Raw genomic sequence first — 26,796 nt, forward strand, 5'->3', positions numbered from 1 at the left:
GCCTCCGTGAGAGCCAAGCAGAAAATCTGCCGACATTACACTTCCTTAAACAAGGGACTTGGTTTGGCGCCAATTCTGTTCATGTCGTAGTACAAGTAGAAGTATGACGCCCCCTGTTGGCGGGCGCAGCGTTTCCAACGCGTCAAGCCCAAAACAAGCAACTGGAATTTAATTTGTTGGACTATAGACACAAAAACATTCAATAAACATGTTTCTTGCGTTTTAACAAAATAAAACGCCAGTCAAGTCAATGCACAAAATAGTGCTTTTATCCCCCCCGCCGCCGGCTCAGACCTTCTGGCTGGGCGGGGCTTAGCCTTTACGTCGAACAGAGCGTAGGACTGGGTCCGGAATTCCCCGCCGTCTGCGGGGCTTTCCGCTCAGACTGTCAGGCCGACAGTTGCGTTGGCCCGACTGCGCTGGTGAGCGCGAGCTGAGCTTCCGCTAAACGTGAATTCCTTTCAAAATGCAAGTTGGCTTGTAAAAAGCGACGAAATCCTCCATCAAAATCGTTAACGGAACGTTTTAGGGAAGTTTGTAACTGACAAGTGAGCGACGAAATGCTGTTGCTTTCGTGTACTCGATAGCACCAAGCGAGGTCAGGACAGACGTTTGACTTTAAAGCCTTTGTTTTGAAAGTTCTTACAGGAAGTACACGTGGTTCGTTTCCTGTTGTGCTTTCGACTTAGCGACACTTGGGCCGATTTGGAGTTTCAACAACAGCAAAGGCAGGTAAAAATCACTCTTTTCATCTCAACATTACTGATTAATTGAACAATAATGAACAATAAGAATAATCCCTTAATTTGTACATAAGGGCAAAACTACTCACCAGGTAGTCGTCAATAAGCGATTAATAACATGCTGAGACTTCAGCAATTACCTGGAGAGAAAAAAGACAAGAAAAAGATGGATTGTGTGTGCGTGTGCGTGCGCGTGCTACACCCTGGACTGGTCGCCAGCTAATGTCAAAGAAAAAATGATGATGATGAAGATGGATGGGGCTTTTCCTCTTGTGGCAATGCCAGGAAGTCATGTGAAATTCAAACTTGTTTTAGCTTTCCTTCTCGTTTATCCACACGTTCACCAGAATGACGGAAGCTCAGTTGATCAACGGCTACGACAACGACGTGAGTTTTTGTCTTCTTTTGATTCAGCTCACAACTGGTCAACATTGCTCATGTCACATGTTAAGTGTATGTGTTGATTAGCATGTTGCTAACACGGCGTGACTGACGTGTGCGTGGTGGTTCAGTTACAGTTTAACTTGACACCTTACGAATACCTTCCTCCCGTGGACGTCAAGACGGAAGCGTACATACCTGAGACAGGTAATCTCATCTCGCCCTGATGATGTCATCAGCGCGCTCTGCTGACCTCTTTGCGTGTACGTTTGCGTTTCAGCACACGGGCCTTACATTCAAATCATCGAAGAGCCCAAACAGGTGAGGCGCTAACGAGGTGGCGAAACAGGAAGCGTTTGTCCGAGCCCTCATCTTCATCTTCATCATCATCATCAACATCTTGTTTTTTGCCAGCGTGGCTTTCGCTTTCGCTATGAGTGCGAGGGTCCGTCACACGGGGGCCTGCCGGGAGCCTCCAGCGAGAAGAACAGAAGGACGTACCCCACCGTCAAGGTGAGGAGACACAGGAGACGCCGCCGGTGCGAGTGCGAGTGCTTGACCCACTTGCTGTGCGTCAGATCAACAACTACGTGGGCCACGCACGCGTTGAGGTCCAGTTGGTGACCCACACGGACCCGCCGCGCGTGCACGCTCACAGCCTGGTGGGACGCCACTGCAACGAGAACGGCACGTGCAACCTGGACGTGGGCCCCAACGACCTGAGCGCCTCGTCAGTGTCCCTCTTTTCACGTTTTGGCCATTTTTGCTTTTGCGCTCTTCGCACCAAGATGACCGCTTGCAGTTTCAGCAACCTGGGGATCCTCCACGTGACCAAGAAAGGCGTGGCCGAGGTCCTGACGCGCCGTCTGCGAGACGAGTGGCGTCGGCGCCGGGGAGGCGCGGCCCAGCTGACGGCGGCCGAGGAGAGCGCCCTGAGCAAGGAGGCCAAGGAGCTGTCCAAGATGGTGGACCTCAACATCGTCAGGCTCAAGTTCACCGCCTTCCTGGCCGACAGCAACGGCGGATTCACGCGAGCGCTCAGGGCCGTCGTGTCCAACCCCATCTACGACAGCAGTCGGTCACGCACGCACGCACGCACGCGCCCCGCCCTCTCCGGGGGTCCCGGCCCTTCACCCTTCTCTCTTTCTTCCCGCCAGAATCTCCCAACGCGTCCAACCTGAAGATCTCCCGCATAGACAAGACGTGCGGCTCCGTGCTGGGAGGAGACGAGATCTTCCTGCTCTGTGACAAAGTCCAAAAAGGTATCGAGTCGGGACCTTCACTCATAGCGATAACGAGGACCGATACCATTCGTAGTTTTGACAGTCAAGACGCACGTGTCAAAACACTGCAGTGCACTGTAAAAAAGAAAAAGTAAAACGAAAACAAAAAAACTCAGAAATTCAAAGTACATTTTACAAGGACAATTTTGAGTACATTTGAACAGTTATTGAAAAACAAAAAAGTTACTCAAGCATTGAGCAACAAACTCGTGAGCTTCCATTTGGACAGACAGCCACTCTACCACCTGAGCCATGCCACTTTTGCTGCATTGCTGGCGTGTCCAAAATGAGACCAAAAACGGGTCTTTTGGAAGTACGAGGATTCCACCTGACGCCATCGATATACGAAGCCACAGCAGGAATGGCGTGGCTCGGCGTGGCGTGGCTCAGGTGGTAGAGTGGCTGTCTCCCAACCTGGAGGTTGTGGGTTCCTTCCTCAACCCTTGAGTTTTTGTTTTTGTTTAATAAACTGCTCACATGTACTCAAAACTATTCTTGTAAAATTGACGTGGAATTTCTGTATTTTTAGTTTTATTTTATTTTTTACAGTGTGCGATCTCAGCAACTGCCGGTGAGGCGGATTTAACTCCCCCGTTGCGGTCGTCATCTGCGAGCAAACCTGAAAATTGAAGCAAAACTCCAAATTGGTCATCAGACCTTGCGAACGCAGCCTTTGACGACGGCGGCCGTGACGACGTGCTTTTCGCTCGACCGCGGCGCCGCGTTGACTGCCGCTCAATAAGATGATATCAAATGTCGCGTCCCGATAAGAGGGCGGGGTTATCGGCAGGCGAGCGAGGTCGCGCGCTTCCGAGTGACGGCGAACAAACGTCCGGTGATTGTTTGCCGCAGACGACATCGAGATCCGCTTCTACGAGGACGAGGACGGCGGCTGGGAGGCGTTTGGCGACTTTGCTCCGACGGACGTCCACAAGCAGGTCGGTGGAGCCGGCGCTCGCTCACGCACGCGCGGCGAGCGCTCGCGTGACCTCACGTGACCTCACGTGACCTCGGGCTCCTCCCTCCCACCCTCAGTACGCCATCGTGTTCAAGACGCCGCCGTACCACACGGCCGAGCTGGAGCGGCCCGTCACCGTCTTCTTGCAGCTCAAGAGGAAAAAGGCGGGAGACTGCAGCGACCCCAAACACTTCACGTACATCCCGCACGTTCAAGGTCAGATTCTTGTTTTTTTGCTTCTTTGTCCCAGCTGCTGTTCGGGTTTGCCTAAGCAGAAGTGCGCGGCGGAGCAGAAGTGGCGGCTTCGGCCCGGTGCTGGCGTACGGATTTGGAAAGATTCTTGTTTTTCTGACAGAACCCCAAAAAAACAAAAACCCAAATGAGACGTTCAACAACAGCGTTGCTTCCTTTTGTTTGGAATTTTGGGCTTTTTGGGCTTGAAATGTTTGAAAATCAAACTTTCCATCTTGTCGGGGTCTGATTCAGACAAAGAGGAGGTGCTGAAGAAGAAACAAAAGCCCCTCCCCCACTATGAGCCCTGGCGAGGCGGCGGTGAACGAGGAGGAGGAGGAGGAGGAGGAGGAGGCGGCGGCTTTGGAGGGGGAGGAGCCGCAGGTGAAGGTGAGCGCAATGCTGACGACGAGCGATGACCGAAATTTAAAAGCCGAAAAAGGATGATGTGGTGACGCAAGCCAAAGCCAAAACCAAAACCAAAACCAAAACCAAAACCAAAACCAAAAGCTGCGCTGCGAGCAAGCGTCCGTTTGTCTTCAACACGCAACGCGCGCTGGGGTGCGTGTCCGCCTCGCCGCTCGCCGCTTCATTGCGCACACCGGAGAAGGAGAGGGGCGTGGCTTGGTAAACAATTTGAATAAATACAATGACAATGAAAAAATTGCCATCTTTTTTTTCTTTCTCATTTTCGGTTTTGGCCAAAAATGTTCATTTCCGTGCATCGCTACTGACAACCGATACTGAGAGCAAACACTAACCATCGTTGGCCGTTTGTCTCCTTGAGGTTTTCACTTCAGCCACCAGCACATGAACGGTGCGGCGGGGGGAGCAGGAGGGGGCGGCGTTTTCTATTCAGGAAGCGTGGTCGGCTTTGGAGGAGGTACACACATGGCAGGCTCCGCCCCCCAGCACAGGCAACTGTCAGCAGTCGGTACGACGCGCCGCGACGTAAGACTTCCTCGCTTAGACACGATCACGTCACTGACGTGCGTCGTCGCGTGTCGCCCGCAGCCGCCGCCTTCCGGGCTGGAGCGTCCGGCGCCGCTCGCCAGGCACGCGGCGCCCTCCTCAGGTACTGCGCGAGCGGCGACGCCCGGATCCTCCTGGCGCTGCACGGACGCTTGTGCGCCACGCGGGACGCCGGCGGGGACACGTGAGTCAGCCGAGGCCAACCGCCACCGCGCGTGCCGCTTCCCATCTGATGCCCCGCCTCTTTTCCTTCCGCAGTCCGCTGCACCTGTCCATCATCCATCAGCAGACGGCCGTCACCTGCCAGCTGATTGGCACGTTGCTTAGCAACGGGCAAGGACACGTCCTCGACGTCGCCAACCACCTGCAGCAGGTGGGGCATGCGACTTGCTGGTGTTCCACAGGGTTCACTTGGAAGGCCCCTCCTTCTTTCGTGACGTCTTCCAGTCGTCAGAAAAATCTCTTGCATGATTTCTACTAAGAAAAGACGACGTGTCCTTCAGTCCTGCTCGTCCTCCATTTTCAGCAGTCAAAAGTTCATATTTTGTCCAGAAGGATTTCAATTATTTTCATGGACAATTAATGCCTTTAAAAAAGCATTTTTTGCCTCTTGCTGTGGACTGAAGATGACGTCACGTGTGTTGAGGAAGCAGGTAACGACCAATCGTGACTCGCCTGTTTTCTGGGTTTGGTCAGCAACATGAGCCAGGATTGGTCGTTACCTGCTTCCTCAACACACGTGACGTCATCTTCAGTCCACAGCAAGAGGCAAATTATTAAAACAATTTTTTAAAAGGCATTAATTGTCCATGAAAATAATCGAAATCCTTCTGGACAAAATATGATGAAAATGGCTGAAGGAGGCAACGTTTGGAAATGAAGGAAGTCTCGGATGGCGCTCGGCGTCTTCAATTCAATCATGTGACAGGATGTAACACGCGGGTGTGATTTGACCATCAATCAGACGGCGCTTCACCTGGCGGTGTTGACGCGTCAACCGTGCGCGGTGGAGGCGCTGATGAGGGCGGGGGCGGACCCTGGCCTGCGGGACAAAGATGGCCGCTGCCCGCTGCACCTGGCGGCGCTGGGCGCTGACGTCGCCACGCTCCGAGCCGCTTTGGCTGACCTGGGGGAAGGACACGCCCACCTCTTGAACACGGCCGACTACCACGGTGAGGAGGCGGAGCCAGGTTTTTCCCGCGTTGAAAATTTGGAGGGATCATCGTCGGCCATCCCGAGTCACGATGGCGCCACCTTCGCCTCAATTTGAGCCAGAAAAAGAGGCGTGTCCGAAACACGTCGCAACACCCCGTCATGTCCATACGTGTTGTGCACACGTCACTTCACCTCATTCACAACCACTGATCTGAATGTACGACTGGATAGCCAATGGGGTACATGCCACGGAGGAGGCGGGACTTCAGACTTCCTGGTTTTCACACATCAGCTTTGTTTCCGTTTCCCGTTTGCGACGCGCGGGCCGCGTTTCAGTTCTTGCGCTTCCGCCTTTGTGCCCCTCAATTGCGTGTTCCCGTCAGCCGGGTGCGAGTGTGAAGTGCGTCTGTCTCGGTTGTCCCAAGCATTTCAGAGTTGCGCTTGGGGGGCGCAGGGGTGGGGGTGCGAGTGTTGGAACGCCGGAAACGACGCCGATGTGTGAAACCCGGAAGTCGGACCCGTGGCATCTTCCCCGCAGCCCGTTCACGTCCGAGCAAGCCGTTGAAGCCGCAGGGCGGCCATCTTGCTACTCCCATCTCGCGAGCAGACTACTGTTGGTATATTTACAGGTTAGACATTTACAGCTTGTAGGCAATTAGAATATGTTATTTTATAATAATTGTTCTAAAAAAAGTTAACAAGTGGACAGTTTGTGCTGCTTTGAAGACTTTCTTTGCTTTTATCGCTCGGTTCGAGACCCGAATATTTTGTTGGATTACAGGCATAATACTTAAATAAATAAATAAACAACATACTCGCGTTCACTCGCACCTGTGACATGTTGACTCCCCTATTTTCAATTTGGCAACCCTGAAATCGTTTCCTCATCGGAGCTTCGTGAGATCCAGAAAATCGAGACTCGACATTTGCTTGAAAATTGGATGGAAACTTTGACGTCAAGCTTCAAAGTGAACATTTTGAGATTTTGGGGTGGATTTTTTTCATTTTTGGGATTGTCTGACGTTTGCAACAAAAAAACAAAAATTGAAACCGCTTCAAAGTGTCATCAAGACGAAATAAGCCAATCAGGTGAAAGCTCACATTTGCACAAATGGAAAAATCAGCCGCCGTCTTTGCGTTTTTCCATTTTGCTTCGTGGAAGGAAAAAAGAAGCAAAGGCGTTGGCCAGGTGCGTCCCGGCTGTGTTCCCGTCTCACCTTTTGATGGCCGCCCGGCAGGTTTGACCCCCCTTCACCTGGCGGTGCGTCGCGACGGCCATCGTTGCCTCCGCCTGCTGGTGGAAGGCGGCGCCAAAGTCAACGCGCCCGAGCTGAAGGGCGGACACACGGCGCTGCACATGGCCGTCAATCAAAAGCTGCTCAAGGTCGCCTGCACGCTGGTCACGCAGGTAACGTGCGCGCGCGCTCGCCCTCCGCCATGATGGCACCGATGCTCAAGTGTTTTCTTTTTGCAGCTGAAGGCGGACGTGAACACTCGCACTTTTGGAGGAAACACGCCTCTTCACCTGGCCGCTGCCGCACACGCGCACGCGCTGTGTTCCGTGCTGCTCGCCGCCGGTATGTGCACGTGCACGTGCACGCAAGCGTCGCTCTCTTACACCGATTGGTTTTGTGTTGAGGTGCGGACAAAGACATGGAGAACGACGAGCCGCTCGTCTTAAGCTCCGACGACGAGCGTGAAGAAGAGGAGGCGGGGACCGAAGCATCCTCGCAGCCAACCGGCTGCCGGAAGAGACGAGAGTGCGGTCACACGCCGCTGGACCTCGCCAAATGTCACAAGGTAGTCCACGTTTCTTGTGCTCCCCTTCAAAATCAAAGCGCGGCCGTGTCGTGTCACGTGACAGGTCAGGAAGTTGCTGACGTCGGCGGCCGCTCCTCGCCTCGCCAACAACATCAAAGACAAAGCAGGTTGGTCGCCGCTTCCGTGATCTGTCCTGATGTCGCATGTCGTTCACGTGTCATGCATGTTCGTGGCCCTGCCGCGACATGAGCAGCGACTGTCGTCTCGTTGACGTGTTTTTGCGGCGGCAGATGGCGAGCGCTGGCACGTGGACGCGTGCACGCTGCGCGAGCTGGTGGAGGCGCTGAGCCAGGCCGGCGTCCCGTGGAGCAAACTGGCCGACAAACTGGGCATGATGACGCTGGCTCACCTCTACCGGGATAGCCCCGCCCCCTTCCACAGCCTCCTGCAGCACTACCAGGTCAGGACGGCAGCACGCCAGCCGCAAACGTCGGCGTGCTCTTCATCGCCATCGTTTTTGTCGCCGTGGCAGCTGGGCGGCGGTCCGCTGGAAGACGTGCTGGAGGCCTTGGAGTCGCTGGGCGTGCACGACGGCGTCCGCCTGCTGCGCCGCCAACAACCGCCTGACGCGCCGCAAGACAAACTCAGACAAGGTGCTGACACGCACGCGAGCGACGCTACGCAGCAGGCTCAGGAACACGTTCGCCGGGCTGCTAGGCTAGGCTAGGCTAGGCTAGGCTAGCTAAGATGGCTCCCATACTGCAAACAAGAGCTGCGGGGGGCGCTTGGCAATTCCGGTCAATTTCCCCAAAAGATCCAAGCTCGCAGTCAAAGATTTCCCGCGTGCAAGCGGCCAAACAAACGGCTTTTGCTTCTCCAACGCTCACCAAGCAATCGAAAAAGGCCAAAACTTGTTGGAGGCCTTCGGAAGAGGATTCGGGCCAGCGAAGAGAGAAAAATACACTTTGGCAGGATTCTCACTTTTATGTCAGATTTCTGACTTAAAAGTGAGAATTCTCGTTCACGAGTGAGGGCGGGTTCGAGCGGCGCAGGCGGATCGCTGCGGCGTCGGCATCGCGGTCCGTTGCGGTGAAGACGGAGCGGAGCCGAAAGGCAAAGCTCTCGATCTGCCGGTCGAAATTGCGGTCGGCCGCCGGGCTAATGAAGGAAAGTCGGTCTCGGGTGTGTTGGCAGCTTGCCACCATTTTTTTCCTCTCAAGTTCAAAGCACAAGCGTCATCCGAGACGCCGCGTTTGTGATCAGGTGGGCGGCTCCTCGTACCAAAATTCTGTCCTGGCATTTTCTGTCCACGATCTCATGCAGTCTGCTCTCACGCATTTTCCATTATTTGAGGAGGTCAGAGTTGAGGTTTATTTATAGAGCACATTCAAAATACAGCAAGCGCTGGCCAAAGTGCGGCACATTTAGAATTAAGACACCATGAGAAGAAAACAAAGAACTTCAAACTGTAAAAATGCAAAATGTCCACCTCAAGTGCTGCTCTTCATTTTGTCCGTGACAAAATGTGCAATTCAAATACTTGACACTAAAAATGGCCGTCGCAACGTGACATCCAGATGGCGCCGTGTCAGCAGAAAAAAGAACAATCAACTTACCGTACAACAGCGGACTTTGCAGCCAGACTTTAGTGCAGCAGGCAGAGAACGGGAACGGGAACGAGAACGGGAACGGGAACGAGCGAGTCCTCCAACGTGGCCGTCGATGTCAAGCCGTCGACCTGACAGGGACACGGACACATGATTTAATCAACACTCGCTTCGTAGAACAAACTCGCCATAACAGAGGAACGCTAAAGGTGCGGACATGTCAAGATGAATCGACAACTCTTCCAGGATCAAATCAATCGACAAACATGCCCCCCCCCTCGTGTGTGACTATTGTGCAATCGTTAAGTTGTTGGGGGTTTATTCACTAAACAATGTCAAATTTAAAACAAAACCAATAATCGGTTAATTAACAGCGATGGGAAAATGTTTCTGTCTTACACTTGAACACAAAAGAAAACCTTTTCTAACGATATGATGGAAAATCGATCCATCCGGTCTGACGAAAGTCACGGGCATGCTGGGAGGAGCCTGTTCCGGCTGGGAGGAGCCTGTTCCGGCTGGAGGAGCCTGTTCCGGCTGTCCTCGGGCAGCAGGTGGGGTCCACCTGCCTTCCACTGTCAAAATGTTCAATAGTGACAGCGGCTACATTTGCACAACAAATGACAAACGGATGCTCTGACATTTCAATGTGATCCGAGAAAAGACGCGCGCTTTCAAAAGCGTTGACTGAATTGTCCCATTGGACCCTTTCCGATCTTGATCCCGTCTTGATCGATACCTGTCGAAACCTTTTCCGAGCAGCCATCGCACTTTTCAGCCGTTTCGTAACTCACGCTTTAGTCGTTAAATGTCGCTTCGGATCGCGGCCGGCCGTCGCTGGACTTCACTGAATGCTCGTTCGCGTATTTTCTCCATTAACGAGCTCAAGCGAGGCCGCGAAACATCACAAGCCGCTTTACAGCTTGCTGAACAAACCACTTACGTTACGCTACTTACGGCGTCAGGTGAGCCCGGCATCCCGGTGGCCTCCTCGCACCTGCAGCTGGGCAGCGAACAGGAACATTCGGTCGCCTCAAGCTGCGATTGGTCTCTCGTCGATCCTTTCTTCTCTCGTTTCATCTGCTTGGCTAATGAGCGACGCGACGCGACCTGCTCTCGTGCCTCCCGCCACATCTCCTTGACCGGAAGTTCCAAGCCGGCTTTTACTTTTCAAAATAAGAGTCAGCGTCTCCAACAGAGAAGTACGTGCATAAAAATAAACGGTGCGCTTTGAAGGTACAGGAATGTTACTTACATTAGCTCATATTTATCAATAAACATTCTTACTGTGAGTCTAATTTGGTTGATTGTTTACAAACTCATTCGTTTAGGTACCATTTTCGCTGTCAGATGTAATCTTATTAAGTGCCTAAGATTATTGCACCTCGCTGAGTGCCATGGTGACTTGGTTTGTGTGCGTGCGTGCGTGCGTGCGTGCGTGCGTGCGTGTAAGAACGTGTAGTGCGGCTCCTCGGGACAAGGCAGGCAGCATCATAAATTGAATGGACACGAAATGATGCACAAACGCTTTTGGGGAGAAAAAACATTTGCGATAGTTACAGGCGTGGTTGTTGAACGCATCTCTCCGAGCACCACCCCATGATGATGATGATGATGATGATGATGATGATGATGATGATTGTGATTAAGCGCGTTTGTTGCTTTTGGTCCAATCAGAATCGACGGTGGACAGCGGCTTCAGCAGTCAGCCAATAGAAGATGAGCAGCCGGCAGCGGCCAATCACTGAGAAGCACGAAAGGCGCCAACATCACATCGCTGTGATGTCACTCAATTGGACAAGAGTTGCACTTGCCAAACAAAAACATTTTTTATTTTTCTCCAGTCGTCCGTTAAGATGACAAACGTCAACGAGAAACATTTTGTTGTTGAAATAAGTTTTGCTGATGTCTGTATGAAGTTGATCAATAAATATATCCGACAGCCGCATACGTGTCGTGTGTGCGTGTGTGTGTCTCCATTATTATTTTGGTCCTGGTGACGGGGAGGTGTGGTTGCCATGGAGATCTGCTCCCCGTCTGTTGCCGTGGCAACAGCGTGTGCTGAAGCGAAAGGAGGACAAAAATAAAGGGCCCCGAAAGTGCTGACGTGAAAGTCTTGTGACTGAACATGTCCTCCTTTTCCCCACACGCTCCTCACGGTAACACTTCCTGTCTGGATGCTAGCTTGCCGCGTTGGCCGTGAGTGTGCGGCGGCGGCGTGCCCTCCTCCTCCTTCCCGCTTTCCTCTCCTTGCTGGGCGGTGGCGTCGCAGAGCAAATGCGAGGATGCCACCTTGCAACTTTTGGCGCTGCGCGTCTTCCCCTTGCCGTGCGCTTCCTGTGGCGGCGAGGGGCTGGAGCGCGCCCTCTGCGGGCCGCCGCCGCCGCCACCGCCGCCGTCCTCCAAGAGTCGCGCCTCGAAGGCCGCCAAGTCCTCCTCGCCGCCGGACATCTTGGCTCGTAGCAGCATGGCGTATGTACCGTAACGGGTTTTCTGGACGGGAAAAGATGCGACACGTGACCAGGGTTAGTCAAGGTTAGTCAAGGTTAGTCAAGGTTAGTCAAGGTTAGTCAAGTTTGGCAATTTTCATTTGAGTTTGTTTTTATTTCCTTTTGACTTTTTATTTGATTAAATTTTGTTATTTTAATTCCTTTTCAAGGTGGTTCTGTTCGTTTTAGTTTTGTTTTAGTTAGTAGTATTAGTTGTTGTTTAAAAAAAAAAAAAGTGTCTTACTTGCAATATTTAATCAACTGCGTGGTCAAATGCAAAAAGTCCCACGTTTCGTACCCAGCGTTGCATTTGGGCTGAGTTCAATGAAAAAAAGCAGGCAAAGCGATCGAACCATCGGAGCCAAAAGCCAAGCAGGCCAAATTGTGAAGGTGCTTTTCTATTGGCTGCTGCCTGATGACATCACTTCTGTGCGACTTTTAAACGTCCTCATTATTACGCTTACATAAATCACATTTAAAATCACCCAAAAGGCTGATGCGTTAAATTAAACACCAACGACTAAAACGAAGGACATTTTCCTTCCAATTAGTTTTGTAAACATAAAGTGTCGTTTCAATTCGTTTTCGGGGTTTTGCAATCAAAATTTGAGTTTCTTTTTTTTTTGTTCGTCTTCGTTAATGAACTTGCACGTGATGTCTTTCACAAATTCCTAAATAAAAGTGTGATGAAAACGCGAGGCCCCGCCCCTACCTCAAACTCCAAATACTCTCGCCGCACGTTCTGCTCGTCCAACTCGCGACCTTTGACCTTGCGCTCCGGCGCCGCACCAACGAGCTCGTCCAGCTCAGAGGACGCCGCCCGGAAGCGAGCCTCGTGAGACGACGCTTGCTCGTCCTGCCACGCAAAACAAAACAAGTGTCAACCACGCCGCCGGCCGTCTTCGGCAAAAAATGGCGTGCGCGCAGGGCCGGACTGGCCATCTGGCATTCTGGGCAGATGCCCGGTGGGCTGGCCTCTTTTGGGGCCGAAGCAGTGCTTTTTAATGACTATTTTCCCACATTTTACCCCAAGAGACGAGCCCACAATTTAGAAGGACGAGTCCGGTAATCCAGTTTGAAAATAGATCGCAAACTGAAACATCATCAATAAACATCGGGCCAAATTCAAAACACCAGTCCAGTCCAGTCCAGCCCTGGTGTGTGTGCGTGCGTGCGTGACCTGCGACAGTTTGGTGGTGGAGCCGGGCAGCAGCGGGCGAGTGAAGCGCTTCTGCGATCCGATGGCGGCCGGGAAGGGCGGAGCCGAGAACATGGCCGCCACCACGTTGATGCGAGTGATCCACGAGCGCATGTCCTCGCACGACCTGACGGGAAAGAGACGCACGTCTTAGCGGGCTGACGGGGTCGCCCCCAACGCAAACGTGCGGCAGCCAGGTGAGGGTGCCGCTCCTATTTGCCAGTGGCTCGCTGTGCGTGTGCACGTGTGCGTGTGCGTGTGCGTCAACGGTTTTGTGTTAATGTCAAATTGGAATTGCAGCTGACAAGCGTGTCAGCGTCGCAGATGCAACAGCCAATCAAAATGCTCATCATCATCAAGTTCATTCAAGCAAAACAGTCAAGTTATTTCGTAATGATTGCACGTTTTGACTGTGAATGACATGTGGGGTCCCTCAGGGCTCAACCCTTGCACCCCTTTTGTTCCGTCCATGATCAATCGCTTGACAATCTTGGCTGAACAGACACGCAGCGCCATTTCTCAATTTTGGCGTCGTGTGGATGTTTTGAAAGTCTTTCCCACGCTATCGAACCCGTCTCCAAACTTGAGTGTCAACGATGCTTGCCCTTACGGCGCCTGCATGAGGAAGACCCTCCAGTCGGCGGTGCGCAGGTAGAAGACGTTGGGCCGCTTGGCGTAGTCGGCGGCTCTCATGGCCAGCGCGTGATGCAGCGACACGCCGTTCTTCACGTCGCTCTCCGTCAGCTGGCGCTCGGCGCCGTACTCGTCCTGCCGATCACAATCGCACGTCAGACCGCGGCAGCGAGTCACCCGCCGCTCATTCGTCTACCCTGGCCGACGCCCTCAAGCGGGTCGCCGGCCAACGGCGGGCCACAAACGGACAAACGGGCGACGTCGAGCGTCCGAGGAAGGCGAGCGAGCGCGCGTGTTTCTGGAAGGCGGCAGGAGAAAAATCCACAAAGAACACGCAAGGGATTCGAACCCACATCCGCTGCACTGTGAGCCAGACATGCGAACCAGCCGTCAACACAATCCATCGTTTGCCACGATTTTGCTCATCCGTGTCCATGAATCATTTAGAGGTGCAATCAACAACTGAGCAATTATTCAAATGATCAATCAAATAACTGTTTAGAGAAGCCACAATTAATCAATTATTAAAAGAATCTTTTCGAGCTGTGAAAATGATTCCGTTTGTCTCGACAATCAAATGAATCAACAACTTTTTGGTGATGGATTAGCCACCATTTAGAGAAGACAATCAATGAATTAATTGAGCCCTAATCAATTATCAAGTTCATTTGCTATGTTAGCGAACCATGAATCATTTCGAGGCGTAAAAACATGCCCAAATAAATCAACAACAATTGTATTCATTGTTTAGATTATTTAGGCGTAAGCATGATCCATTTTCTCGTACCTTCTGCAGGTAGAGCACTCGACCCTTCAAGGTGGCGTAGAAGGACTTCCAGCCTCGCTTGCCTCGCGCCGCTGCCAAAAAGAAAAAGAAAAAGAAAAAGAAAAAGCAAAAGCGTGTCATCACACCTCCGACACTTGCATTTTCTTCAATCTTCCGTCCTTCCAACTCAGCAACCCCAAAAAAAAGGGGTTTGATTGGAATGTTCCAATTTAGAAACAAAACAAACTCATGTAAACCGAAATACAGCATCACACAAAAGTGAGTACACCCCCCACATCACCATCCCAAGCAAAGAAGTTGATCAAGTTGGTCTCATCAGACCACAGGACAGACTTCCACTAATCCGTGTCCTCGTCGTCTTGTCTTCACAAAGTGGTTGGCGGATTTCTCGTGCATCATCTTGAGAAGAGACGGCAGTCGGTCAGGCGACCGCGTGGCGCAACATTGCCCCGCCCCAAACAACCCCCCCGCCCCCCCCCCCCCCCACACCCACTTTTAGAGGACATTTGTGTGAACTGCAAGCGACTATTTAACGAAGGAAGTGACCCCATCGTACTTTTCTTGCCGTCAGCGTCGGCGTGGACTTTGCGCACCAGGAAGCCGCTTTTGTACAGCTCGCCGTCAGCTCGCTGGGCCGCGGCCGCCAGGTGGTTGCGGCCGACCCCCGCCCGCTTCATGGTGTGGGAGGCCGAGTCCGTTCGGCCGTCGGCCAAGTCCGACGTGGACGTCCGCAACTCCTCCTCGTCGCTGGAGACGCACACAAAAAAACAACATGGAGGAAAATGCGTCATCTCTCCCTCCCTCGCGTGCGTGCGTGCGTGCGTGCGTGCGTGCGTGCGTGCGTGCGTGCGTGTCCATTGACTGCAGGGTCACTGTTACCACGGCAACCGGCGATTGCGTTAAGAAACTCACATGGTCCACTGGAGTTTGTCGTTCCTGATGGATGCGTACAACGACTGCAAAAAAATGCAGAGCACACGCGTTAGCTTAGCATTAGCCACCAAAAGCAAGCACATCCCTTGAAAAGCTTTCCAGACATTTCCGTTGTTTATAAGACGCCAAATCGATGAAGTCGACATTGTCGTGCTTGCGTAGGTGCCCTGCTGCACACCGGTTAGCTTAGCATTAGCCCCCAAACGGCAAAGCAAGCATCCCAGACTGACCGTGATGCGATCATAAACGTGAGCTAGCGCTAAACACGTCTGCCTCGCAGTTGACAAATTCCCGTTTGAATCTGGAACTTCCGCTGTCGTGAGCAGGGGTGGGCGTGTCAGTCCGTTTTGAGCGTCCGTCGCCAACAGTCGCGACACGCTTTTGTCGTTGTCAATAGTTCAAGCCCAACTGTCATTCCGTCATTCGTCAATCTGTCAACAAAATGGGACATTGCCAAATGTATTGACGGATTGCTTGCTTCGTCAGTTTCCCGCCAATCGTCAACAAAATGGCGATTGACGGAAAGCCCGCCTCTGCTCATTAGCATGTTAACCTTTTCCTCCCCATTATCCCACGTTAGCATGTTAGCTTCATTGGAGATGCTTTGGCGGCCGGAGATTAGGAGGGGGCGTGTCTGTATGCGGCGTGCGATTGGCCGACCTCCTCCTGCTCTACCTTGTCCTCCTTCTTCTTCTTCTTCTTGTCGCTCTTGCGCTCCTTCTTCTTCTTCTTATGATTGGCGTTCCTGGGCGCCTCGTCCTGCGTCTGTCCCAGCAGATCGGGGAAGGCGAGCGGCTTGAGCGAGCGAGACCGCGGCGTGCGGGAGCGCCGGAACGATTCCGGGTCTCTGGAATCGCGGGCGCTCCGCACCGAACCCAACGAGCGCGAACGCAGACGGCTGGACGACTGGATGCTGTTGACGCCGATCATGTCGCTCGGGCTCCCGTGACACGCGCGCACGCGCACACAAATCTAATGAGAGTTCCAAACGCGACGCTGGAAAAGTTCGACCGGGACCTTTCGAGAAAGCGGCGACGAGATGCCGCTCGCGCCGGTTTGTCCACCTGGCCGCCCTCAGGTGGCGGGACGGCCTTCTTGAAGGCAGGCGGCAGATGGTGAGGTGGGCGTGGTCACATGTGGCAGTCTGTCTCGTCAAGCAACAGCTTCCTCCTCGACAGGTCGCCCGCCACGCCCCCGCTGCGGACCAGTCAGCGGCCGCCTAAAATGGATCGGGACTCATTGAAGAATTCTTCTTTGCTCGCGTCTTCCTCCTGCATGAAAATGCTCTTCCTCCTCCTCTTCCTCTGGCGCTGTGAAGAGAGTGACAAGGAGAGATGCTCGCTCGCTCGCTCGGTCTCTCTCTCTCTCTCTCTCTCTCTCTCTCTCGCTCGCTCGCTCTTCTCACTGCGCATTTTCCCTCAACAGCTGTAGCCAATAACGACGCACGGACGGCAGTGGCATCCGCCCCCTCAGCTGTCAATCATGCAGGACGTGTTGGGTAAGTGGCTGGAAGTGCCAAGTATTGCGGGGGGGGTTCGTCGTGACAGGTGTTCCTAATGTTTTGCCTCTTCAGGGCGCAAGAGTGGCTCATAATATTCTGCTGAAGGCAAACACTTGTTGTCTATTTGAAATGCACACGTGCTCATGCTAAAAATGATGGCTTTACACACACACACACACCCCGGGACGTGTGTGTGTGTGTGTGTGTGTGTTGTCTTCTGTAAGAGGTTCGGCTCGGCCTCAGCATGACAAAGAGCGAAAGCAACTTTGAGCTTCTTAATGAGAAAGTTCACTTCAAGCCTTCAAAAGCAGCGGAATCTTCTGATGTGTCTGCACGTGTGTGTGCTTTTGTCTTTGCTACATTGTGGGGCTCATACATGCGTGCTTTTCCAGGTTTAACTACCATTGTGGGGACCGACGTGACATTGTGGGGACATTTTGGTGGTTCCCACAAGATCCTGACCTCTTTTTGAGGGTCAAGACTTGGTTTTAGAGTTTAGGTTTCAATTGGGTTACGGTTGAGGTTGAGGTTAGGGTAAGGAATGCGGGTAGGCAATCATTTTGGATGGTTGGGGTTAGGGGGAGGGGCTAGAAAACGCATCACGTCAATGAGGCGTCCCCACGATGATACAAAGACAAGTGACAAGTGTTACGGAGGACCAAAACTGCCAAAATTCAAAATAAATATGTTTGTATTTCATTTTGGAATTATATATTTTTTCTCACTTTTAGTCATTTATTTATTTAGAATTTTGGCAGTTTTGGTCCATACTGCCAGGACGAAAAGGGGGCGGTCCTAAGCGCGTCTTGGGTTGGAATCCACAAACTGTCTTTCATTGGTGGAGCGAGCGGCTCGGCCAACAAGGAGGTCTCGCCGACTCGCATTGGAGAACTCCAGCAATGGAACCCACAACCACTTGCAACTTGAGTTTTTACTCGACAACAAGTCGAAGTGACAGTGGACCAGATAGTCGTCCATTGCGGACCAAAATTAAAAATAAATAAATGACTAAAAGTCAGGGAAAAAACGTATATAAAAAAAAATAGAATTAAAAAATTTAATACAAATGTTATTTATATTTTGGGGGGGGGGGGGGGGTTCCATTTATATTAAAAAAATAATAATTTGATTTTCGAATTATATTTTTATATGCATTTTTATTGACACTTTTAGTCATTTATTTATTTCGAATTTTGGTGTGTGCGTGCGCGTGTGTGAGATTTCCATGACTGTGACTGCATTTTTACCTTCAACATATCTTTGGGAAAATCTTTTCCATCATTCAGACCTTCCAGGTTGGAGATGAACTGACTGCACGACATCCTCTTGCCCACATTCTGCACACGCACACGCACACACACACACGCGCACACGCACACACAAAGACGTGTAAGGAACTTGTTCCCAACAAGTCGCCACAAGCTGCCATTGACACTCACGTTTCCATGGAGATCGACATTCAGCAGCATCAGCGCACAAGTCAGAGTGTGGATGCTGTCTGAGGGAAGACGACGACAACAGCAAGATGACGCGCATGTGTGCGTGTGTGTGCATACGTGTGCGTGCGTGCGTGCGTGCGTGCGCGCACCTTGGGCGGCGCGGCTGCCGGGGTTGCAGGCGACGTATCTTCTGGAAAAGTGAGCAAGGACGCGCTCGCGCTCGTGAGTTTCTCCCATCAGTGTGAACTTGCTGAGGAAGGTTCTGGAAGGAAGACGATGACATCATCAGATGGAGACGATGACATCATCAGATGGAGACGCTACGTGTGGCTGAATTCCTTTTTGCCACTGAAACCGCCCAATCTTGTCTGATTGAGGAAAAGTTGAAAGTCTTTCTCAAAACAAGCCCTGACGACGTCATGAAACGGAATACAAAAGATTCCATGCTGTCACCACCTGGGGGCAGTAAAGGTCACACAGAAGGATGTAGCGCTCATTGAGATGCCTCCATTCCTCTTGAGCTCATTTGCGCAGGACGAGTAGAAGTCCTTCTATGCAGAGGATAAGGAATGTATGACCGTGACTGTTGTTGGCCTGCGTGTGTTGTGAGGCACGTTATGTTCAATCAATCAAAAGTTTACAGCAGTGCAACACACATGATGCGTAGCACTAGCATCAAGCTCGTGGCGTGAAAAATGGTTCCACTTTTTGTTTTCAAGTCGCTCATATCTCAAGGCAAGCACAGCCGAGTACGGAGATGATGCGTGTCGACAGCCGTCATTCTCACGACCTGCGTGGTGAGCGCGTCTCGTAACAAGCCGACCAATCGCAAGCTGCCGTCAGATTGGAAAACCACAATTTGCCAACCTGAGCGCTCGGTCGATGGTGAGGCCGCCAAAGTCAAAGTTGCGGAGATATTCTTCCGCCACCATCTGACTGAACTCGTTGCTGTGAAGACAAACACCCGCATTAGGCGGCTGCGCACGCGCACGCACGCACGCACGTGGGCGGGCACCAACGCGGACTGACTTCTTGCTGAGGTGCGGCGACACGTCAGACTTGCGGAAGCCTTGCAGCTGATGGAGGCGCTTGGCGAGGCGCTTGGCGGCCTGCGGGTCGGCCTTGGCGCCGTTGGCCGTCGCGTCGCCGCGCGCCAGTCGCTCCGCCACGTCCGCCTGCGGGTACAGCAGCTCGGGGGGGCGGTTCACCGCGCGCTCCCTGAAAATAAACAACAATTTCAATTCAAACTTTCTTTAGCGAGAGCGTGTGTTGCACATCCAGTTGCCGTGGCAACGCCGTGTCAAGGTCACACGTTGACAAAGGACGTGAGAATGCGATGATGAAGGCGGATGTGTCCCGTCTTCGCATTGGCCGGCGTGACTTGGGGAAGGAAGAGGTCGACGCCTCAAATGTTTGCACAAAGGAGGACGTCAAGCAGGAAGTTGACTTCGGCGAGTCCTTTTGTCGGTTCAACACGCACACACAGGAAATGCGTGCGTGCGTGCGTGCGCTTGCTCGCCCGCCGCCATGTTGGCGTCATCATGAGTCGCTGCTCAGCAAAATGGCAGCATAACACGGCTCCTCCCACCTCAACTCGTGAAGCTGGGAACTCGGATCGTCCCACCTCAAAGCGTTCGGGCCAAACGTAAACAACAAAGATGGCTGATTGCGATCAATTGTTTGTTGTTGTGGTTAACGCAGTCAGATTGAAGGCAGTCCGCGAAGTCGGATGTACGAGTTGAAAGGGGGCGTTCCCGGTATGAAGTTGGGGAAAGTCAGACTTCCCACGTTCCTCAAATGCAGCATGATACTCAAAGTCCTTATCTTGCATTCCAACAAATACTTTTAAAAACGAAAATATTTTGTAAAAAAAAAACAAAAAAAAAACGTGACATTGAAACTGCAAAAGGTCCAATGCGGTCTGACCTGTAGACAGCGGGAGGGGCATGGAGGTGGGCGTCGTCCAGCGTCCCGCCCCCCCAGCACAGCAGGTAGCGCGCCATGTCAGCATGGCTGCCGTGCCCGCTGGCACATCCGGCCTGTGATGTCATCCGTATCCATGGCAACCGGCCACATCCCCACAGCTTCTTCTTCAAGTCCTTCGTCTTCGTCCTGCTTTTGCCTTTTTTCGTTCCTTCAACTGGTTCGTCCGGTGGCCAGGCGGATGTTGCGCCGTCGACTGTGGGAGGAGTCGGCTTTTCCCCCCCGTCGGTCCGTCCCGCCGCTGCTTCTTTGTGCGCTGGCGGCACGCAGGAAGTTGGCATCAAGTCTCCGTCAGTCACATGTGCTTCTTCTTTTCCAAGTGGGACTTTTCCTCCTCAAGTTGATCTGCCTGCAGGGGGCGTGGCCCGCTGGGCCTGGAATTCCAACTTGGAGCGAGATCCGCAAACGGACGTCGGTCTACACAAATCATCGGCAGGATTGGGCTTGAAAATAAAAAAAGGATGAATGAAAGGAGCGAGTGCTGCTGCTGTGGTGCTTCTCATTGTTCCCGATAAGGAAACACACACGCACAGCAACAGGTTTGATATCTGGTGCCACCGGGTGGTTGAGCTGTGTTACTGCAGCATTCTTGGAATTCCTCTTTTGGGGGCCAACATGCTCGAAACATGCTCATGTTTGAGGTGAAGTTGAAATAATCATAATAATAGTCACCAAAGTTGAGAGTTAGAAGTTAGTGATTGTTTGTTGTTAGCGTGGTCGAACTTTTTTTTATCGCGGTCGTACCGTCACAGGACTTTTCAACGCGCTCCATCAAGTCAGTCTTTGTCGATGAACCGCTCATCAACCTTTTGAGGTGTGAACGCACGTTTGACTGCAGGCGGAACAATTCACCACCTGCTGATACAATCGATTGATTGATGATCAAAATCATCAACCGCAAGAGTCCTTGTTGGACTTTTTTTTCTATCTCTTGGACGTGTTTTGTTTTTCTGTGGATTGCTGACAATGACAAGAAATTAAATTTTGGCCCATTTTCTGACCAACAATAATTTTGAAGGGGTGTTAATTCATGTTTTTCTTTAATCTGATTCATTGATTGATTGAATGATATATGTTTTTATGGGGGGGTTATGCGAGAGCATACAGAAGGCTTTGACGCTGCCTATGAACTGAAGAAAAAGCTTCAAGAAATGGTAGTTATTACAAAAACAGCCAGCAGGTGGCAGCAGAGTATAAGAGATCAACCAGGGCCATGTTGCCAAAAAGCTCTTTTCCCCAGTGTTTTAAATAGATTTGTGAATAATGATGAAATCTCGCTATATTCTAATGGTAATTGTTGCAAAAGAAAGAAGAGACTCTAATCTTTCTTTTGGGAGCTGTCCATGTTTTTAGAGCAATAGAACACAATATAGTGTGAGCCTTGCAAAATAAGTGAAAATCCAGTAAAAAAAATATTTTAAAAAGCCGGGAGCGAAGGGGGTTGCTTCAATAAAAATGGCTGCGAGTGAATGGTTGAATTGATTATTTAAATGATCATTTCCTGCAGCCCTACATTTGTCACTACCCACAATGCATTAGCGCTGCGTAGCATACTCACACACGCCTTCCATATTTGTGAGTTTGTTTTTTGAAATGGCCGTGAGGTGTTGCCGCCCTCCGAAGTGCCGGCGCGAGTAGCACAGGTGCCCAATCACTCACCTGGCAGCGGCGCTGTGGAGCGACGGCGCCGAGCCGGCTTTGTGGAAGCCGTCTTTGAGGATGGAGCGCCGCTCCGGCTCCTTCTCTGATCCGGTCCGGACCGGAGCAGAACAGTCGTCCTCGCGGCCTCCTCGCAAGGACATTTCCGAGCGGGACAAAGGTGCGAAACTCAGCTGGATGATGTTCTTGGCGCTCTCGCAAATTTGACTCTGCGCGCACAAAGCACGGTCACGAACGCTCTTCACCGGCACTCGCAAACACAAATTGCTCACAAAGAACTCAGCCGCAACAGTTGCCGTCGAGAATCAACAGTTCAAACAAATCAGTCACAAAACGTCCAAAAAGATAACAAACAACAGAGACAAAGAAACAAAAGTCCCAAACGCACAACAAAGCAGAAAGAAGCAACAATCATAGAAAAGAAAAGAAACCACGGCAGTGTCAAAGGTCACACAGTCAGACACCATAACAAAGAAAATCCGACCTGGATTTCAGGGGTGAGTGTGGGCAGGTCAAAGGTGAAGACGGACGTGGATCCCGCGGTGAGAAGGTCCACGCTGTCCAGGCTGCTGTAGGAGGTCCCCTTGGCCCGGTGGCCCTCCATGATGCTTTCAAAATGGCGACTGAAAGAATCCAGGTGGCTGTCGCAGGGCTGGCGGGGGACGCCGGCGCCCGCCGCCGCGGGACCTTTCGCCTCCGACGTCCTGAACACAAAGACGTGGTCAGCGTTGGACGGCATAAAATAAAGTGCTGCATCTGCAAACAAAATACATTTGAACAATTTCGAAATGCTTGTAATATCATTCACATAAAGAAGAAAAAGAACTGGCCCCAGAATTTATCCCTGGGGCACCCCACAAGTTACGTAACTGTGTTTTGATTGAATTCAACATATTGTTTTCTATATTTTTAAATAACTGGCAAGCCATTGATGTGTGACACATCGTATACCAAATTTAAACAATTTATGCAATAATATTCCATGATCTACGGTGTCAAATGTTTTTTGTAAATCCACAAAAACGCTCACTAAAACATGTTTTTTTTTATCCATGGCTGTGCAAATTTCTTCATTAATGCCATTCTCAAAAAGATCCCATAAAAACCCCGCTGGAGCGGAAAGACTACAAAGTAGACGACGGTCGTTTTTGTGGCACGTCGCGCTGCCACTTTTTTTTGTGGCATTTCAAATGTTGCTATCTGGCGGGATGTTGCCTTCGGACTCGGAACTTGCGTCAGCCGCAGTTTGGGACGCTTTCACACTTCACAAAAGACGAGCGGCTTGCACGAGGTCACGCGTTTGCTCAATTCAATGAATGCATCAAATGTGAGCCATCGCTCAGGGGTGGCCAAGGACGGACCCGTCCGATGGTGCACCGAAAATCAACACGTAACAAGACGACAGCAAACGTAGAACGGTGCACAAAATGGAGACCAAAAAGTACATCCTGAAAGGCAAAATCCTTGTTCTGGATGGTCGTAACGTGTCGCGCCACACAATCTACAAAATGTCCTCTCCTTGTTCAAGACGCGTGACGAGTCCCCGCTCATGACACATTCCAACAACACAATAAAACGGTTCCATTCATCGGACGGACGTGATTCCAAACATGACCTCTCACCCCTTCAGCAATAGACTGAAATCAGCGTCATGGCGGGAGGCGGCCTTCTGCGCGCATACTCTGGCCGGCGTCTCCGTGCCGTCCTCCGCCGCCGCCGTCGTCCATCCCGAAGCGTTGCCAGGATCCTCATCAGCTGCCTCCGCCCGCATCACCTGTGTCAAGATGGACGTCGTCATTACAACGGATGAGTCACCGGAGACATTCATCAACAAAAAACAGCAAAACGACGGATCAATATCTGGCTTCCACAATACAGACAATAAGTCATCGATATCAGCATCAATACTAGTATTAATGATCAATATTTGCTGTCAGCAAGCCATGTGGACAAATCGATGGACCTCCAGTTGCGAAACATCACACTTTGCTTTCTTTGGTGCTCGCTGACTGAATAAATCGAGAGGTCACTTAAGGTCACTTGGCCCGGCTGCGCAAATGCCGTACAAGTGCCGTGCGGCCGTTTGCCTGCTTCAAATGTAAGAATCAATGGCATCGAGCAAAGTCAATGGTCCTAATCAATGAAGCGATCACAACGCTATTGACGCGGCATCACCTCATCCAGATCCGTTTCTCGGTAGCAGCGCGACGGTACGCCGTCCAGATCCGTCTCAGAGTATTTGACGCTGCGCCGGACCACGGCCGTCTTGGGGGCGGAGGCTCCGTGGTCGGAGGGGAGCAGCTCCACCTCGATCTGGCGCACCCGCTGGTGATGAGATGACCTTTGACCCCGGACGGCCCTCCCAGCCCGCCTCTGATCGTCTGGCTTGGCTGACGCGGGGCCGGGCGAGGGCGCGCCAGGCGGAGGGACGCCTGAAATCAAGACCACAACCGGCACGTGAAATGTGGCATGCGACACCCGTTGCATGTTTCATTCGACACGTTTGGTGACATTATGTGGCACGTTTGACCTCCGTTAGCAGTTAGCGATAGCGCTGCTGAGCTTGAGCTCATTGGCTTCAAAGCTTCGACTCAAATGAGCAACCTGAACACAACAACAACATAAATGACTTCAACTAGCAGCAGCAGCGCCACACGGTGGTATGCAAATGATATGCAAATGTGTCCGGTTGCGCAAGCCTGTGTAAACATGCGACTTCTTCTTCTTCACCTTTATTGCGGCAGCCTTCCTGACTCTGTGCTCCAAACAGGAAGTTCCACTTGGCTTGTGCGATTTTCTGTGACCTGGAAGACGGACTCACGAGTGAACTTCCGCCTGACTGCAGGATGAAAAAGGTCAACAAAGGTGCGCTGTTAAACTTTGGCTAGTAAAAATAGTCAAACGTTAGGCGTTAGCTCAAAGCTAAAATGTGCGTTTTTTTCGTTTTGTTTTGTTACAATGAGAGCACGAAAAAGCTAGCTCAACACGGCAGACGTTAGCTTTGTTAGCTAGCACTGAGGTCAAAGGTGAGCAAACCCCGACCTGGATCCCGGAGCCCACATCGCAGCTGGACTGGCTGCAGCTTTCAGGAGACACGCTTCCTTCTCCCGAGCTTCCCGCCAACCCGCTGGAGCTCCGACAGGATGTCCCGCCAACCTTGTTGAAATCCTCTTGCCGAGTTCGGGGCAAACGTCCAAGCGGCCTGCATTGATCCTGTCCCGCCTTGTCTTCTGCCTGCGCCCTCAAACTCTCTTCTTTGGCTCTTGATCCAGAACGTCTGGACTTGTCCTTACAGACTTGCAGCCTGTCTTGGTCTTGGACTGGACTGCCCCTTGTGAGCTCCGGCTGTGAGGAGGGTGACGCCTCAGCCGTTTGGCAGGAGACGAGTCTCCCGGAGGGTTCGGGACGGTGGGAGCGATCGCGGTGCCCGGCCTCCGAGCATGAAGGTCTGCGGTCTCCAGTGGAGCGCGCGGGCCGGCGGTGACGGTGCACTTGGGGCAGGTGCCGACTGACGCTCGAACTCTGCTCCCGGCACGGGGCTAAGGCAGGCGGATGACAAGTCGCAGGTGAGCAGAGTCCTTTCCTGGTCAAGACAGGTGAGACACTTTCTGCTTGGAGTTGAAGTTTGGATATTGGGTTGGCTCGGTTCTCCTGCGGCGGCTCCAAGGGGAGGTCCTCACCAAGACCGCAGTATTGTTGGGTTTTTCGTAGCAATGACTCTCCGATACTTGGACTGAGTGACCTCAAAGACTCGGTTGGGGAAGGCGTTGGGGAAGGACTTTCTCGTCCCCAAACAATGTCGACACTGGAAAACGGGGAGGAGCTTCTGGCACCGTTAGCAGCTCTGCTGCTTGGGACATCATGCTGGATGTCTGTGGGCCGTCCAGTTGGTAAGGGTGGTTGAAAGCTGCTGGGAAGTCTGGAACTACGACCCCCCACCCAGGCTGACTGCTGGATCTGGAGCATGCTATGAGGATGACGTCCCGCCGTCCGAGCCGCCTTGTGGGACAAGAAGCCAGTGTGGGCACTCAGCCGATCGGACGCGGGGCTTCTCGGCAAGCCGTTGGCCGAGTTCTGACAGACTTCCCTATCCAGGTCTCGGAGCTGCGCGTTGGATGGCAAAGTGAGGGTACTGTGGGGCAGGACGGGTGACCCCGCCCACGAACGGCAGGTGGGCGACCTGCGGTGTGGCGGCAGAGTCGGGTTGAAGTTCTCGTCGCTGCGACCTGCATAGCGACGCCTCAATTCTGGAGATCCGAACTCTTCCAAGGCTCGGCAGGTGGCATCTCGAGCTACCACGTCTCTGTGCAGGAACGGAGAGCCGTGATTGGCCGAAGGGCGATGGTGCACGGGGCAGGGTTCGGCCTGTCTGACCTGACTACGAGATCCGAAAGGGTCACTCAGTCGCTTCCTCAGGTGGCTGGGCACAAACGGCTCATCCCTACCGGGCCCATTTTGGCACACGGAAGGACGGCGGCCACCCATCATACGAACATTTGATTTCTCAATATAGCCGAAGGTCACCACAGACGTCTTCCTCTCCTGACCCTCGCCTGACCCCCGGCGGAGGCAAGTGGGTGTCGAAGGTGCAGTCGTGCGCCCAAACGCTGGAGAAGCATTGCTCACCGTGCGCCGCGGATAAGGGGACCCGTCCGACGGCAGCGCTGGACCTGAGTACGGGTGCCCTTGATTGGCGGTTGCGCCTGTAAGGACCTGAAGTAAGTCCTCAATGGTGTTGGGTAGCATGTGGTCCCGGTGGAAGTACGGCGAGGGATCCAGGCAGTCCGAGTGCCGGCCCTGAGGACTGACCGAGTGCCTGGAGGACGAGCTGGAGGGAGGCGAGCTGTGCCGCCCGCCGTGCGTTCGCCACTGGCTGCGCGGGGAAAGGTCCGGACTCGGGCTGGGGCTGGAGACGACCGAGCTCCGTTGAGAGTGAGGGAGAACATCCGGGCACTGAAGGGTCAGGTGATCCCGTCCATCATCTCCCGTGGCGGGAACCCTTCCTTCCTCTTCCCCCGCAGAACGCACCTCAACGTACAAGTGCAGCACTTTTCCCGACTGGGACATTTTGCCAACCCCAATG

At 52.5% G+C, this 26,796-nt stretch overlaps 2 protein-coding genes and 1 long non-coding RNA gene across 4 annotated transcripts; 1 reads left to right on the plus strand and 2 right to left on the minus strand.

Annotated features, from left to right (window-relative positions):
- The first annotated feature begins 597 nt into the window (after nt 1-597).
- nfkb2 (nuclear factor of kappa light polypeptide gene enhancer in B-cells 2 (p49/p100)) lies at nt 598-11,036 on the plus strand. Its single transcript, XM_086092232.1, has 22 exons — nt 598-732; nt 1,091-1,130; nt 1,256-1,331; nt 1,405-1,445; nt 1,539-1,637; nt 1,703-1,854; nt 1,927-2,198; nt 2,282-2,386; nt 3,260-3,345; nt 3,443-3,581; nt 3,852-3,986; nt 4,384-4,530; nt 4,611-4,752; nt 4,827-4,941; nt 5,533-5,740; nt 6,962-7,131; nt 7,198-7,300; nt 7,363-7,523; nt 7,588-7,651; nt 7,775-7,944; nt 8,017-8,137; nt 10,769-11,036. The coding sequence occupies exons 2-22, from the start codon at nt 1,092-1,094 to the stop codon at nt 10,837-10,839; spliced, it is 2,616 nt and encodes an 871-aa protein (XP_085948358.1). The 5' UTR covers nt 598-732; nt 1,091; the 3' UTR covers nt 10,840-11,036.
- Nucleotides 2,983-10,269, minus strand: LOC147163343 (uncharacterized). Its single transcript, XR_015096793.1, has 3 exons — nt 10,049-10,269; nt 9,101-9,222; nt 2,983-3,026 (listed from the first exon to the last, which is right to left on the minus strand). It is a non-coding gene; the product is annotated as an uncharacterized LOC147163343 (long non-coding RNA).
- On the minus strand, nt 10,902-26,796 carry psda (pleckstrin and Sec7 domain containing a). 2 transcript variants are annotated; one of them, XM_086092230.1, is made up of 19 exons: nt 24,756-26,796; nt 24,444-24,552; nt 23,889-24,145; nt 23,336-23,487; nt 22,198-22,417; nt 21,714-21,922; nt 19,101-19,289; nt 18,939-19,019; nt 18,221-18,333; nt 18,072-18,130; nt 17,880-17,969; nt 15,111-15,154; nt 14,755-14,945; nt 14,532-14,597; nt 14,199-14,269; nt 13,389-13,546; nt 12,761-12,905; nt 12,293-12,436; nt 10,902-11,584 (listed from the first exon to the last, which is right to left on the minus strand). In XM_086092230.1, exons 1-19 carry the CDS (start codon nt 26,778-26,780, stop codon nt 11,246-11,248), a joined length of 4,662 nt encoding a protein of 1,553 aa, XP_085948356.1. In that variant the 5' UTR covers nt 26,781-26,796; the 3' UTR covers nt 10,902-11,245. The 2 variants fall into 2 exon arrangements, with proteins under 2 accessions (XP_085948356.1, XP_085948357.1); XM_086092231.1 differs by lacking the exon at nt 14,532-14,597.

This window comes from Leptonotus elevatus, chromosome 13 (assembly GCF_054856555.1).
Source record: "Leptonotus elevatus isolate MCC_2025b chromosome 13, RoL_Lele_1.0, whole genome shotgun sequence".
Classification (NCBI taxonomy): domain Eukaryota; kingdom Metazoa; phylum Chordata; class Actinopteri; order Syngnathiformes; family Syngnathidae; genus Leptonotus; species Leptonotus elevatus.

Coding starts and splice junctions, on each gene's coding strand:
- nfkb2 (XM_086092232.1), top strand. CDS start 1,092: ATGACGGAAGCTCAGTTGATCAACGGCTACGACAACGAC. Junction 3,346..3,442: donor CGACGGACGTCCACAAGCAG/GTCGGTGGAGCC, acceptor TCCCACCCTCAG/TACGCCATCGTGTTCAAGAC. Junction 7,652..7,774: donor CAACATCAAAGACAAAGCAG/GTTGGTCGCCGC, acceptor TTGCGGCGGCAG/ATGGCGAGCGCTGGCACGTG.
- psda (XM_086092230.1), bottom strand. CDS start 26,780: ATGTCCCAGTCGGGAAAAGTGCTGCACTTGTACGTTGAGGTGCGTTCT. Junction 21,923..22,197: donor CACTCACCCCTGAAATCCAG/GTCGGATTTTCT, acceptor TTGTGCGCGCAG/AGTCAAATTTGCGAGAGCGC. Junction 19,290..21,713: donor CTCCACAGCGCCGCTGCCAG/GTGAGTGATTGG, acceptor GTTTATTTTCAG/GGAGCGCGCGGTGAACCGCC.